We start from the raw sequence: 15034 nt of genomic DNA, 5'->3' as shown, positions 1-15034 counted from the left end.
CAGCAGTTGTACTGTGTAATAATAATCCTCCTGCAGCAGTTGTACTGTGTAATAATAATCTCCCTGCAGCAGTTGTACTGTGTAATAATAATCCTCCTGCAGCAGTTGTACTGTGTAATAATAATCCCCCTGCAGCAGTTGTACTGTGTAATAATAATCTCCCTGCAGCAGTTGTACTGTGTAATAATAATCTCCCTGCAGCAGTTGTACTGTGTAATAATAATCCTCCTGCAGCAGTTGTACTGTGTAATAATAATCCCTCTGCAGCAGTTGTACTGTGTAATAATAAACCCCCTGCAGCAGTTGTACTGTGTAATAATAATCCCTCTGCAGCAGTTGTACTATGTAATAATAATCCCCCTGCAGCAGTTGTACTGTGTAATAATAATCCCTCTGCAGCAGTTGTACTGTGTAATAATAACCCCCCTGCAGCAGTTATACTGTGTAATAATAATCCCTCTGCAGCAGTTGTACTGTGTAATAATAATCCCCCTGCAGCAGTTGTACTGTGTAATAATAATCCTCCTGCAGCAGTTATACTGTGTAATAATAATCCCTCTGCAGCAGTTGTACTGTGTAATAATAATCCCCCTGCAGTAGGTGTACTGTGTAATAATAATCCTCCTGCAGCAGTTGTACTGTGTATAATAATCCCCCTGCAGCAGTTGTACTGTGTAATAATAATCCCTCTGCAGCAGTTGTACTGTGTAATAATAATCCCCCTGCAGCAGGTGTACTGTGTAATAATAATCCCCCTGCAGCAGGTGTACTATGTAATAATAATCCCCCTGCAGCAGTTGTACTGTGTATAATAATCCCCCTGCAGCAGTTGTACTGTGTAATAATAATCCTCCTGCAGCAGTTGTACTGTGTAATAATAATCTCCCTGCAGCAGTTGTACTGTGTAATAATAATCCTCCTGCAGCAGTTGTACTGTGTAATAATAATCCCCCTGCAGCAGTTGTACTGTGTAATAATAATCTCCCTGCAGCAGTTGTACTGTGTAATAATAATCTCCCTGCAGCAGTTGTACTGTGTAATAATAATCCTCCTGCAGCAGTTGTACTGTGTAATAATAATCCCTCTGCAGCAGTTGTACTGTGTAATAATAATCCCCCTGCAGCAGTTGTACTGTGTAATAATAAACCCCCTGCATCAGTTGTACTGTGTAATAATAATCCCTCTGCAGCAGTTGTACTATGTAATAATAATCCCCCTGCAGCAGTTGTACTGTGTAATAATAATCCCTCTGCAGCAGTTGTACTGTGTAATAATAACCCCCCTGCAGCAGTTATACTGTGTAATAATAATCCCTCTGCAGCAGTTGTACTGTGTAATAATAATCCTCCTGCAGCAGTTGTACTGTGTAATAATAATCCTCCTGCAGCAGTTATACTGTGTAATAATAATCCCTCTGCAGCAGTTGTACTGTGTAATAATAATCCCCCTGCAGCAGGTGTACTGTGTAATAATAATCCTCCTGCAGCAGTTGTACTGTGTATAATAATCCCCCTGCAGCAGTTGTACTGTGTAATAATAATCCCCCTGCAGCAGTTGTACTGTGTATAATAATCCCCCTGCAGCAGGTGTACTGTGTAATAATAATCCCCCTGCAGCAGTTATACTGTGTAATAATAATCCTCCTGCAGCAGGTGTACTGTGTAATAATAATCCCCCTGCAGCAGGTGTACTGTGTAATAATAATCTCCCTGCAGCAGTTGTACTGTGTAATAATAATCCCCCTGCAGCAGTTGTACTGTGTAATAATAATCCCCCTGCAGCAGTTGTACTGTGTAATAATAATCTCCCTGCAGCAGTTGTACTGTGTAATAATAATCTCCCTGCAGCAGTTGTACTGTGTAATAATAATCTCCCTGCAGCAGTTGTACTGTGTAATAATAATCCCCCTGCAGCAGTTGTACTGTGTAATAATAATCCCCTGCAGCAGTTGTACTGTGTAATAATAATCCCCCTGCAGCAGTTGTACTGTGTAATAATAATCTCCCTGCAGCAGTTGTACTGTGTAATAATAATCCCCCTGCAGCAGTTGTACTGTGTAATAATAATCTCCCTGCAGCAGTTGTACTGTGTAATAATAATCTCCCTGCAGCAGTTGTACTGTGTAATAATAATCCCCCTGCAGCAGTTGTACTGTGTAATAATAATCTCCCTGCAGCAGTTGTACTGTGTAATAATAATCTCCCTGCAGCAGTTGTACTGTGTAATAATAATCTCCCTGCAGCAGTTGTACTGTGTAATAATAATCCCCCTGCAGCAGTTGTACTGTGTAATAATAATCCCCTGCAGCAGTTGTACTGTGTAATAATAATCCCCCTGCAGCAGTTGTACTGTGTAATAATAATCTCCCTGCAGCAGTTGTACTGTGTAATAATAATCCCTCTGCAGCAGTTGTACTGTGTAATAATAATCCTCCTGCAGCAGTTGTACTGTGTAATAATAATCCTCCTGCAGCAGTTATACTGTGTAATAATAATCCCTCTGCAGCAGTTGTACTGTGTAATAATAATCCCCCTGCAGCAGGTGTACTGTGTAATAATAATCCTCCTGCAGCAGTTGTACTGTGTATAATAATCCCCCTGCAGCAGTTGTACTGTGTAATAATAATCCCCCTGCAGCAGGTGTACTGTGTAATAATAATCCCCCTGCAGCAGTTATACTGTGTAATAATAATCCTCCTGCAGCAGGTGTACTGTGTAATAATAATCCCCCTGCAGCAGGTGTACTGTGTAATAATAATCTCCCTGCAGCAGTTGTACTGTGTAATAATAATCCCCCTGCAGCAGTTGTACTGTGTAATAATAATCCCCCTGCAGCAGTTGTACTGTGTAATAATAATCTCCCTGCAGCAGTTGTACTGTGTAATAATAATCTCCCTGCAGCAGTTGTACTGTGTAATAATAATCTCCCTGCAGCAGTTGTACTGTGTAATAATAATCCCCCTGCAGCAGTTGTACTGTGTAATAATAATCCCCTGCAGCAGTTGTACTGTGTAATAATAATCCCCCTGCAGCAGTTGTACTGTGTAATAATAATCTCCCTGCAGCAGTTGTACTGTGTAATAATAATCCCCCTGCAGCAGTTGTACTGTGTAATAATAATCTCCCTGCAGCAGTTGTACTGTGTAATAATAATCTCCCTGCAGCAGTTGTACTGTGTAATAATAATCCCCCTGCAGCAGTTGTACTGTGTAATAATAATCCCCCTGCAGCAGTTGTACTGTGTAATAATAATCCCCCTGCAGCAGGTGTACTGTGTAATAATAATCCTCCTGCAGCAGTTGTACTGTGTAATAATAATCCCCCTGCAGCAGGTGTACTGTGTAATAATAATCCCCCTGCAGCAGTTGTACTGTGTATTAATAATCCTCCTGCAGCAGTTATACTGTGTAATAATAATCCTCCTGCAGCAGTTGTACTGTGTAATAATAATCCCCCTGCAGCAGTTGTACTGTGTAATAATAATCCCCCTGCAGCAGTTATACTGTGTAATAATAATCTCCCTGCAGCAGTTGTACTGTGTAATAATAATCCCCCTGCAGCAGTTGTACTGTGTAATAATAATCCCCCTGCAGCAGTTGTACTGTGTAATAATAATCTCCCTGCAGCAGTTGTACTGTGTAATAATAATCCCCCTGCAGCAGTTGTACTGTGTATTATTAACCAACATCCATAAGGAAACTACAAGCTGTAGTAAAAACTGAACTGTCCTTTATACACTAGAAGAGATATGGAAGTTGTAATGTGTAATTATTAATATCCACAAGAATAACAAAATCGATCACTTAAAATATGTAAATACATATATTACACAGAGTAGTTTCTCTGCGATGTCTGATAACTACAATCCTGTACAGAACACATCGCTGCATGGTCGCTGAGTGATGACGATGAGATCACGTGACACGGCAGTGATAACGTACCAGGGTGTTGCTCAGGTCTCATTGTACGGAAATATGTTGTGGTCGCGGACAGATGACGCCGGGATCACGTGACATAACAACCAGCTGACGTACTAGAGATTCCTGCCGTGGTCACCGTGCTGCTGATCCGCCAGTTCTGGTCATAGTCCGTCGCATCTAATCGTGTATCCGTAACCCGGCCGGTAAGTGTCGCCACAGTGCATATTCGGGAAAGTCAGACGCCATTTTGTTGGTGGGTTATAAGAGCCTACTGGTTACCTAAATCCTACCTCCCCCCCCATTACAGTGTCAACTACACCACCCCCCATCATAAGTGTCACCCACACCTCTCCCCCTCATAACAGTGTCATCTATACATCCCCCATCATAAGTGTCATCTACACCTCCCCCCCCCATCATAAGTGTCACCCACACCTCCCTCCATCATGTGTCACCCCCCCATCATAAGTGTCACCCACACCTCCCCCCCATCATAAGTGTCACCCACACCTCCCCCCCATCATAAGTGTCACCCACACCTCCCCCCCATCATAAGTGTCACCCACACCTCCCCCCCCATCATAAGTGTCACCCACACCTCCCCCCCATCATAAGTGTCATCTACACCTCCCCCCATCATAAGTGTCACCCACACCTCCCCCCCCATCATAAGTGTCACCCACACCTCCCCCCCCATCATAAGTGTCACCCACACCTCCCCCCCATCATAAGTGTCACCCACACCTCCCCCCCATCATAAGTGTCACCCACACCTCTCCCCCTCATAAGTGTCATCTATACATCCCCCATCATAAGTGTCATCTACACCTCCTCCCCATCATAAGTGTCACCCACACCTCCCTCCATCATGTGTCACCCCCCCATCATAAGTGTCACCCACACCTCCCCCCCCATCATAAGTGTCACCCACACCTCCCCCCCCCCATCATAAGTGTCACCCACACCTCCCCCCCATCATGTGTCACCCCCCCCCATCATAAGTGTCACCCACACCTCCCCCCCATCATAAGTGTCACCCACACCTCCCCCCCCATCATAAGTGTCACACACACCTCACCCCCCATCATAAGTGTCACCCACACCTCCCTCCATCATGTGTCACCCCCCCATCATAAGTGTCACCCACACCTCCCCCCCCATCATAAGTGTCACCCACACCTCCCCCCCCCATCATAAGTGTCACCCACACCTCCCCCCATCATAAGTGTCACCCACACCTCCCCCCATCATAAGTGTCACCCACACCTCCCCCCCCCATCATAAGTGTCACCCACACCTCCCCCCATCATAAGTGTCACCCACACCTCCCCCCCATCATAAGTGTCACCCACACCTCCCCCCATCATGTGTCACCCCCCCCCATCATAAGTGTCACCCACACCTCCCCCCCATCATAAGTGTCACCCACACCTCCCCCCCCATCATAAGTGTCACACACACCTCCCCCCCCATCATAAGTGTCACCCACACCTCCCTCCATCATGTGTCACCCCCCCATCATAAGTGTCACCCACACCTCCCCCCCCATCATAAGTGTCACCCACACCTCCCCCCCCCATCATAAGTGTCACCCACACCTCCCCCCCATCATGTGTCACCCCCCCCATCATAAGTGTCACCCACACCTCCCCCCATCATAAGTGTCACCCACACCTCCCCCCCATCATAAGTGTCACCCACACCTCCCCCCCATCATAAGTGTCACCCACACCTCCCCCCATCATGTGTCACCCCCCCCCATCATAAGTGTCACCCACACCTCCCCCCCCATCATAAGTGTCACCCACACCTCCCCCCCCCATCATAAGTGTCACCCACACCTCCCTCCATCATTTGTCACCCCCCCCATCATAAGTGTCATCCACACCTCCCCCCCCATCATAAGTGTCACCCACACCCCCCCCCCCATCATAAGTGTCACCCACACCCCCCCCCCCATCATAAGTGTCACCCACACCCCCCCCCCATCATAAGTGTCACCCACACCTCCCCCCCCCCATCATGTGTCACCTCCCCCCCCATCATAAGTGTCACCCACACCTCCCCCCCCATCATAAGTGTCACCCACACCTCCCCCCCATCATAAGTGTCACCCCCCCCCCCCCCCCCCATCATATTAGTGTCATCTTATTTCCGTCTCCCTCCCCCCAGGATCATGCCTGTCTGTACGGATCACTCCCGGATATCAGACTTCTTACATCGGTCGCTGATGATGCACAAGGACAAGATGGAGGTTACGGAGAAGATCCTGAACCTCACCCTGGAGATCATCTTCCTGCTGACAGGAGAGGTGAGGGAGAAGTCTGCGGGTCACATGACCTCAGCACATCAGACAGTCATGGAGATCTCACAGATTTCTGTCTCCATTCAGGATCTTGTCCTCAGCAAGAAGCAGGAGGAGGGATCCGCAGACGGCTGCCAGGAATGTTTATCAGGGGGACCCACCATGGATCAGACTGCAAGGGAGGATCATCCAGAACCTGAGGAGCCCAAAGAGGAAGAGACCCCAGAACCTCCAGAGACCACCCACAGCGCAGCTCAGGAGGTGCCATATTGTCTGCCCTGCACCCACCAACGTGATTGTACAGTGATAATTACAGGGACTGGATCCGTGTCTTCTGATTGTCGCAGGTTCCCGTGCGATGTGAGGACGTCGCTGTCTTCTTCTCCATGGAGGAGTGGGAATACCTGGAAGAGCATAAGGAGCAGTACCAGGACGTGGTATCACAAGAGAATCACACATCTCCTGCACCTCCTGGTATGAAATAATTACTGTCCCTAATATTATACCGTATTATACTCCAGAGCTGCACTCACTATTCTGCTGCTGGTGCAGTCACTGTGTACATACATGACATTACTTATCCTGTACTGATCCTGAGTTACATGCTGTATTATACTCCAGAGCTGCACTCACTATTCTGCTGCTGGTGCAGTCACTGTGTACATACATGACATTACTTATCCTGTACTGATCCTGAGTTACATGCTGTATTATACTGCAGAGCTGCACTCACTATTCTGCTGCTGGTGCAGTCACTGTGTACATACATGACATTACTTATCCCGTACTGATCCTGAGTTACATCCTGTATTATACTCCAGAGCTGCACTCACTATTCTGCTGCTGGAGCACTGTACTGATCCTGAGTTACATCCTATATTATACTCCAGCGCTGCACTCACTATTCTGCTGCTGGTGCAGTCACTGTGTACATACATGACATTACTTATCCTGTACTGATCCTGAGTTACATTCTGTATTATACTCCAGAGCTGCAGCCACTATTCTGCTGCTGGTGCAGTCACTGTGTACATACATGACATTACTTATCCTGTACTGATCCGGAGTTACATCCTGTATTATACTCCAGAGCTGCATTCACTAGTCTGCTGCTGGTGCAGTCACTGTGTTCATACATGACATTACTTATCCTGTTCTGATCCTGAGTTACATCCTGTATTATACTCCAGAGCTGCACTCACTATTCTGCTGCTGGTGCAGTCACTGTGTACATACATGACATTACTTATCCTGTTCTGATCCTCAGTTACATCCTGTATTATACTCCACAGCTGCACTCAGTGTTCTGCTGGTGGAGTTACTGTGTACATACATGGCATTACTTATCCTCTACTGATCCTGAGTTACATCCTGTATTATACTCCAGAGCTGCACTCACTATTCTGCTGCTGGAGCAGTCACTGTGTACATACATGACATTACTTATCCTGTACTGATCCTGAGTTACATCCTGTATTATACTCCACAGCTGCACCCAGTGTTCTGCTGGTGGAGTTACTGTGTACATACATGACATTACTTATCCTGTACTGATCCTGAGTTACATCCTGTATTATACTCCACAGCTGCACCCAGTGTTCTGCTGGTGGAGTTACTGTGTACACAAATTTTTTCTTAGACTTTGACACTGTCAGTGCTGTAGACATGAATGCGGAGGAGGGTGGAGAGCAGAATAACATGTTGGTAGATGTGACCACAGCTGCTGACACATCCATCACAGGTAAGTGATCTGCCAACATTCAGATAGAATTCAGGCCATACAATGAGATGCGCAGCATAGAACATCCATAGACATGGACATCATATGAAAACACCCATACTTTTAATTTAATTTTTTTACTTATCAATACTGAAATAAGCTGTACAGTATACATTATCAATGTTTAAGGTACGGTGCATTTTCTAGGGATTTCTAGATCTCTTTGTTAATACAGTGCAATTAGCTATTTTGTTGGAGCTAGAATTCAAGAGTCTTTATCGTTTCACATCTTCAGGAACTGTACTGATGTCATATCTACAGGGTCTCTCTAGGAATTTTTTTTTTTTAAAGTCCATTTCCATGCAGGTGGACATATTCCTACAAAAGCCCCTGAATGCTGTACAAGCCCACTGACACCTCAAAAATGCATACAGGAAGAGAGTCTGAAGCCGACATCGACAAATAAGGTACCGGAACCTGCTCTGCCCACCCACAGATCCAGTTCTGCTGTCATTCTCCCTCTGTGCCTATGTGAATGAAAGTTTATGCAGCTTAGGCAGCCATTAAATGAAATTTACCATTTCAGAAACGTATCTTGTTTAATTCCTGAGCCGAGTGGTTTGGCTCAAAAAACAATAATAAAATATTGGGACCTTGGGAAAGCTGAGTAAGGCTGGCTGCAGTACATAAAGACATTACACTGAGCTTCCTGAGCTGGATGACTCATACACAGCAGCTGGGGGATGGTGCAGCAATTGATTACTTCTGCCTGTCAGGGACACCACGTGAATACAGCATTCTGCGTAATAATGGTAAGAGAAGAAGCACCGGAGCCAGGCACAGAAGCAACTGAGCCTCATTATCATAATTGTATAATTACCACTCAGTTTAGGGATTTAACAAGATATGTTTCTGCATCAGTGTAGCTACAGCATTCTCAAGGTATGTTTGGTTCATAATGCATAAAAACAAATGGTTTCATTTAACAGTCCCCGGAGGCAGGAGAAGGCCTTGCATGTAAACCCTTTCGGTGTCCATTTGGGGTGCTGTTGTATTGCGTTGTTTCATTTAGTACTAACTTGTGTTTTCAATGGTCCTTACAACGTGTATTCTGGGTAATAATGAGGATTCAAAGGAGATTTAGAAATTTTCCTTAATAATAATCTTTAATCTGATCAATATGTCACATATGTTCAGCCATGTTACTCCTCCCCTCCTTGCACTCACTATTCTGTCTCTTGTTGTAAGACAACTGTCTGCAGCAGGCATCTCTCCCTTTTGCTGTGCAGTAGGACACAATGATTGATAATCTTCGCCTCCTCAGTCCCCACTCAACCGATCTCTGCTTGATAAGGCTGTACATATAATAAGTAAAGTCTTGTTCTATGTGACAGGCTGATCCAGTAGAACTGGTACCACCGCCCCAGTGTAAGGAAGAAGACATCCCAGTGGAGATCAGCACAGGTAAGAGATCTCCATGAAATGTAATCTGTCCAATAATCCAGAATATTCCATAGTGATTTGATATTTTATCTAGCATATCTATCAATTTAAAAACCTGGACATCCAAAAATCAAATAATCTGACACCTATAAACTTCCAATGATATCAGATTATACCGGTAGTATTTGGAGTCCAATAATCCAGAAAATCTAATAACCGGACACCTTTGAGGTCCAGATTGTAGTAATTCATGTCTCATAATCTGACACCGAGAAGGTCCCGGGATGTTCATACCAGATTATGGTAATGAGCTTCTAGTAATTCACACTTTGTGACAATCTGACACCAATGAGGTCTTATTGATATCAAATTATTGACATTCCCAATATCCAGAATAACTAATAATCTGACATTTGTGAGGCCGAGTTATTTTTATTTATGTTGAATAATCAATAATTAGCTGATTGGTATGTGTTGGGTTACTTATAGTTTAATGAATCTGCGTGACTGAAATGTTCTCCTTGTATCCCACTGCAGCCAATGACAGCACCAGTTTGACTTCATATTCTGCTCTTGGATGTGATGTGCTGTGATTGGTAGCTATGGGTTACCTATAGTTTAATGAATCTGCCTTTCTGAAATGTTGTTCTTGTATCCTAGTGCAGCCAATGACAGTGATGATTTCATTTCATATTCTGCTCTTGGAAAATGAAAGCTGTGCTGTGATTGGTAGCTATGGGTTTACCTATAGTTTAATGAATCTGCCTGACTGAAATGTTGTCCTTGTATCGCACTGCAGCCAATGACAGCGCCAGTTTGATTTCATTTTCTGCTCTTGGAAAATGAAAGCTGTGCTGTGATTGGTAGCTATGGATTACATATAGGTTAATGAATCTACCTTACTGAAATATTGCTATTGTACTCCAAGGCAACCAGAGTGAAACTTCAATTTCTTACAGTGCTCTGAAAAAATTAAAGCTGCCCTATGATTGGATGCTTTTAGTTTTAATGAATGTTCCCTTTTGTAGGTGGGTGTCCTTCTATTAACACTCCAGAAATGAGGGGGAGCCCTGCCTGTTCGCAGGACGGTGTAAAAGGAGACAACACGGTGATCGTGCAAGAATATCTGGTAATAGGACCATCTTTGGCCTCTTCTAAACAAGGGACCTGTCAGATTATGCAGCGCTGCACAGAGTTTGTCAAATTGGTCCCTGTCCCCAATGGGGCTCACAATCTAATCATCCTACCAGTATGTTTTGGAGTGTGAGAGGACCCGGAGGAAACCCACGTAAACACGGAGAGAACATACAAACTCTTTGCAGATGTTGACCCTGGGATTTGAACCCAGGACCCCAGCGCTGCAAGGCTGTAATGCTAACGTCATACTGAGCTTGTATTTGGCGCACCATGACATTCCCCAACGTGATAGAGATTGCACAGGCCCTGCTTCTGATCTCTGCAGGAGGCTGGCTGTATGTGACATTGTCGCGATCCCGACTGTTTAACCCTTTAGGTGATGGGGTCACCTCTTCACGAGGTGATCGGCATCCTTGTGCCGGGTACAGGGTGCCGATCATCTCCACAGCAACCCTGGTGTCCAGTGAAGGACCGCAGGGCTGCCTTGTCTGATTGCAGAGTGGGACAAAAAAATATAATTACTGATCGCCTTAATAGAAATAAATAAACACAACAAAATTTTTGTGCATCCAACGAAACAAAAAAACGCCTTAAAAAATTGATCAAAAAGTCGCTGACTTTTTGGCGTTTAGACTACCTGTAATGATGAGTATAACATTTAAAAATCAGAAAATTGCTAATTTTTCAAAACTTTCACCAAAAAAATTTCAACTAAATATAGCATTAAAGTGAAGTGCAACATGTAATGAATGTAACAGTCTGAAAAGAAACTTGGTAAAATAAAGTGTTTCAAATTTATAACTGCTTTTTGTGAGACATGGAAAATTTGAAAAATTGGGCTGTATCCTAAAGGTAAAAATTAGCTGTGTCCTTAAAGAAAATCAACCATTTTATTTCATGCATTATGAACTAAACATACCTTGAATATGCTGTAGCTACACTGATGCAGAAACATATCTTGTTTATTCCCTGAACTGAGTGGTTTTGCTGAAAAAAAAAATTCTAAAATTATAATTAAGCTCTGTCAGGCTTTTCCTCTCACATTAGTTATGCACTGCAACAGAGAATGATGTAATCACTGTGTTATCCCTGAGAGGCAGAGGTAATCAATCGCTGCAGCATCCCCCAGCTGCTATGTATGAGTGATCCAGCTCAGGTTCATTAGTCCTGTCTGGACTGTTCAAAAAGCTCCATGTGTTTAACAATGGCAGGCTGAAGCAATCCAGCTTTCCCAAGGTCCTGAATGTTATAATTGTTTTTTCAGCAAAACCACTCAGTTCAGGGAATAAACAAGATATGTTTCTGCATCAGTGTAGCTAAAGCATTATTAAGGTATGTTTGGTTCATAACGCATGAAGTAAAATGGTAGATTTCCTTCAAGGAGTTAAATGGGATGTTTTATATTAAAATTCTGTGAGCAGTGGGGAGGGGTCAGAAAATAATACATTTGGGGTACAATACTTGAAGGCGCTGAGCTTAGACTCTATCGGGCCATACACGCAGGATCATTGTGAGTCGTCTTGTGTTACAGGTCACAGCTGGACACAACATGGAGCCCGACTGGTGCAAGAAGGAACCACAACCTATAGAAATCTGTGCAGGTGAGTAAAGAAACCCTTCTTTCATAGTGATGTGACTTTGTTGCTACAGGGGTCGCTGTAAAGTACTGGCCATTTGATGTGTGCTCCAATATTGTGTGTTCTATTACAGATCTACCGACCAGCTGGAAACTGCAACCTGACGCCCCCCACATGTTTATACCTCATCAGCATAAAAGCGGATTAGACCTAAGTATCCTAGAGGACAGTATTCCCAGTGAGAGCCCCCCTAAAATGGTAATAGCTAAACCCAAGACCATTGTGAATGAGTTACCAACCTGGAGGTGCGGTACAGAGCTACCACATGTTTTTTGGCAAAAACCTCAACTACCTGACCCCTCCAGAAGCCTAATACAGTACGGAGACGGGTCCATGGACTTAACGCCACTGGTGGATATCTCCATGGCGCATAAATGCCGACAATGTGGGCAGAACTTCCGAAATGAGACGGACCTGATCTCTCACCAGAGGACACACAAAAAAATGTTTCACTGCACCCAATGTCAACAGAGTTTCATGGATAAGTCCGCCCTGGTGGTCCACGAGTGGACTTTTCACTTTCACGTATCCAAAACAGGGGAATCGCAACCAAAACGCGCGGCAAAGGAAGAAAAGCCGTTCTCGTGCATGGAATGTGGGAAGTCGTTCATGAAGAAGTCAAGTCTTGTCAAGCATCAGAGGATCCACACGGGCGCCTTCGCCTGTCCGGACTGCGGGAAGTGTCTCTCGGACAAGACGGGTCTCATCATACACCGGAGGACTCACACAGGAGAGAAGCCCTATTCGTGTTCTGAGTGTGGGAGACGGTTCACGCAGAGGTGTCACCTCATCACCCATCAGAGCGTCCACACGGGAAAGGAATTGTTTCCTTGCATTGATTGTGGAAAGTGTTTCTCGGTAAGATCTGTCCTGGAAGCTCATCAGGCATTTCATAAGCAACACAAGGCCTTTGTCTGCCTGGACTGTGGAAAGAGCTTCCTGCAGAGGTCCGCCCTTATGGTCCATAGCAAAATTCATGTAAAGGATTTCACTGCAATGTCCTGATTCTAGTGGGGAACGCAGAATGATACGTTATAATAAATTATCAGGACAGGAGATAGAAATGTAACGCTCATAGCGTATTATCTATATCAGGGGTGCGCAACCCATACGAGGGCTGCATTGTCTTATAACCAGCAGCTTCTACTGTACAGCACAAAATATCACCCCCAAAACACAGGAGTACTGCACACAGGAACACATCAGAAATGCAGCACAAAATACTTCACCAGAAGCAAATAAAACTACCCCCACACTGCAGCACTGAGTATCATTCCATAAATATTAAACAATACAGACCCCAGACCGGACAATGAATAATTATAGAGACCCGTGACCTAGCAATCCATGATAAAACTGACCCCAGAGCAGATAATGAATATTTCTACTAATAATAATGGTGCAGACCCCAGGCTATGTGATAAAGCCCAGAGAATACATAATAATACGGACCCCAGCCCAGACAATACATAATAATACGGACCCCAGCCCAGACAATACATAATAATACGGACCCCAGCCCAGACAATACATAATTATACGGACCCCAGCCCAGGCAATACATAATAATACGGACCCCAGCCCAGGCAATACATAATAATAGGGACCCCAGCCCAGACAATACATAATAATACGGACCCCAGCCCAGGCAATACATAATAATACGGACCCCAGCCCAAACAATACATAATAATACGGACCCCAGCCCAGACAATACATAATAATACGGACCCCAGCCCAGGCAATACATAATAATACGGACCCCAGCCCAGGCAATACATAATAATACGGACCCCAGCCCAGGCAATACATAATAATACGGACCCCAGCCCAGGCAATACATAATAATACGGACCACAGCCCAGGCAATACATAATAATACGGACCCCAGCCCAGACAATACATAATAATACGGACCCCAGCCCAGACAGTACATAATAATACGGACCCCAGCCCAGACAATACATAATAATACGGACCCCAGCCCAGACAATACATAATAATACGGACCCCAGCCCAGACAGTACATAATAATACGGACCCCCTGACCAGACAATTTATAATAACTAAACAGACCACCAGACAATACTGGAAAATATTGTAGCAGAAGATGAGCTATTAGAAAGTATTGGGGCCTATATCTTGTGCACCCCTGGTCTATACAGGATACAATAGTAGCAGATGCTCAGCAGTGACAAAGTATACGGGTTGTGAGTGTTTTTATCCTCTGGAGGAAATGAAAACATGTCTTGTTGACAGCAAGCAGAGATCTTGATAATGGTAAGGAAATAAAAGTCTATAAGAAAGTGACAAAACCTTTTATCATACAGAGGTCTCATTCCATTATTCTCCTAACCGACAATACAAGATGATATGTGGTAAGACCTGGGGTCTAGTCCTGGTGTAACGTGATGATACAACAAGTCTGACAGTCTGTGCGCTCTGTCTGTGTATTACGCTGCACACACTTTCTCTTATATGGAATTAAACATGGAATTTGTCTCGGTGGATACGGCCGCTGTCCTGCCGGTGATGTTACAGGACCGTGTCTACATTGTAACAGCATGAGGATAAATATATTCTTAGATTCCTCCAGTCAGAACGCGGTCATGTGACTCCCAATGCTCCCATCAAATTTTAGGGCGTAGCTTTCAGCACCGTCACCAGCGCCAAACTCATTCATTCTTTCATTTTTGTGGCTTTACTGATTCTGATGTAGTTGATATTTTTTCCTGTAGTCATTACCAATCAATGTAATTATTTTTAGGTCTCTAGTGTCAGGTGGGCGGGGCCAGGCTGTCCTGCTCCTGCCCAGGAGGGGAGACCGTGTAAGGGGTCACGATATGATAACCAGGTTCTCAACGATTAGGTGG

General features: G+C 44.5%; 1 protein-coding gene across 3 annotated transcripts; it reads left to right on the top strand.

The window, feature by feature from the left end:
* The first annotated feature begins 3926 nt into the window (after nucleotides 1–3926).
* On the top strand, nucleotides 3927–14982 carry LOC140117295 (uncharacterized). Of its 3 annotated transcripts, none has more exons than XM_072133846.1 (10): nucleotides 3927–4122; nucleotides 6092–6230; nucleotides 6312–6485; nucleotides 6572–6698; nucleotides 7864–7965; nucleotides 8296–8411; nucleotides 9339–9408; nucleotides 10416–10516; nucleotides 12056–12125; nucleotides 12235–14982. In XM_072133846.1, exons 2-10 carry the CDS (start codon nucleotides 6096–6098, stop codon nucleotides 13164–13166), a joined length of 1827 nt encoding a protein of 608 aa, XP_071989947.1. In that variant the 5' UTR covers nucleotides 3927–4122; nucleotides 6092–6095; the 3' UTR covers nucleotides 13167–14982. The 3 variants fall into 3 exon arrangements, with proteins under 3 accessions (XP_071989947.1, XP_071989949.1, XP_071989948.1); XM_072133847.1 differs by having other exon boundaries at nucleotides 3929–4122; nucleotides 8311–8411; XM_072133848.1 differs by lacking the exon at nucleotides 7864–7965 and having other exon boundaries at nucleotides 3928–4122; nucleotides 8311–8411.
* Nucleotides 14983–15034: the final 52 nt, after the last annotated feature.

This window comes from Engystomops pustulosus, chromosome 2 (assembly GCF_040894005.1).
Source record: "Engystomops pustulosus chromosome 2, aEngPut4.maternal, whole genome shotgun sequence".
Taxonomy (NCBI): domain Eukaryota; kingdom Metazoa; phylum Chordata; class Amphibia; order Anura; family Leptodactylidae; genus Engystomops; species Engystomops pustulosus.
This window is presented reverse-complemented; position numbering and strand designations above follow the sequence as displayed.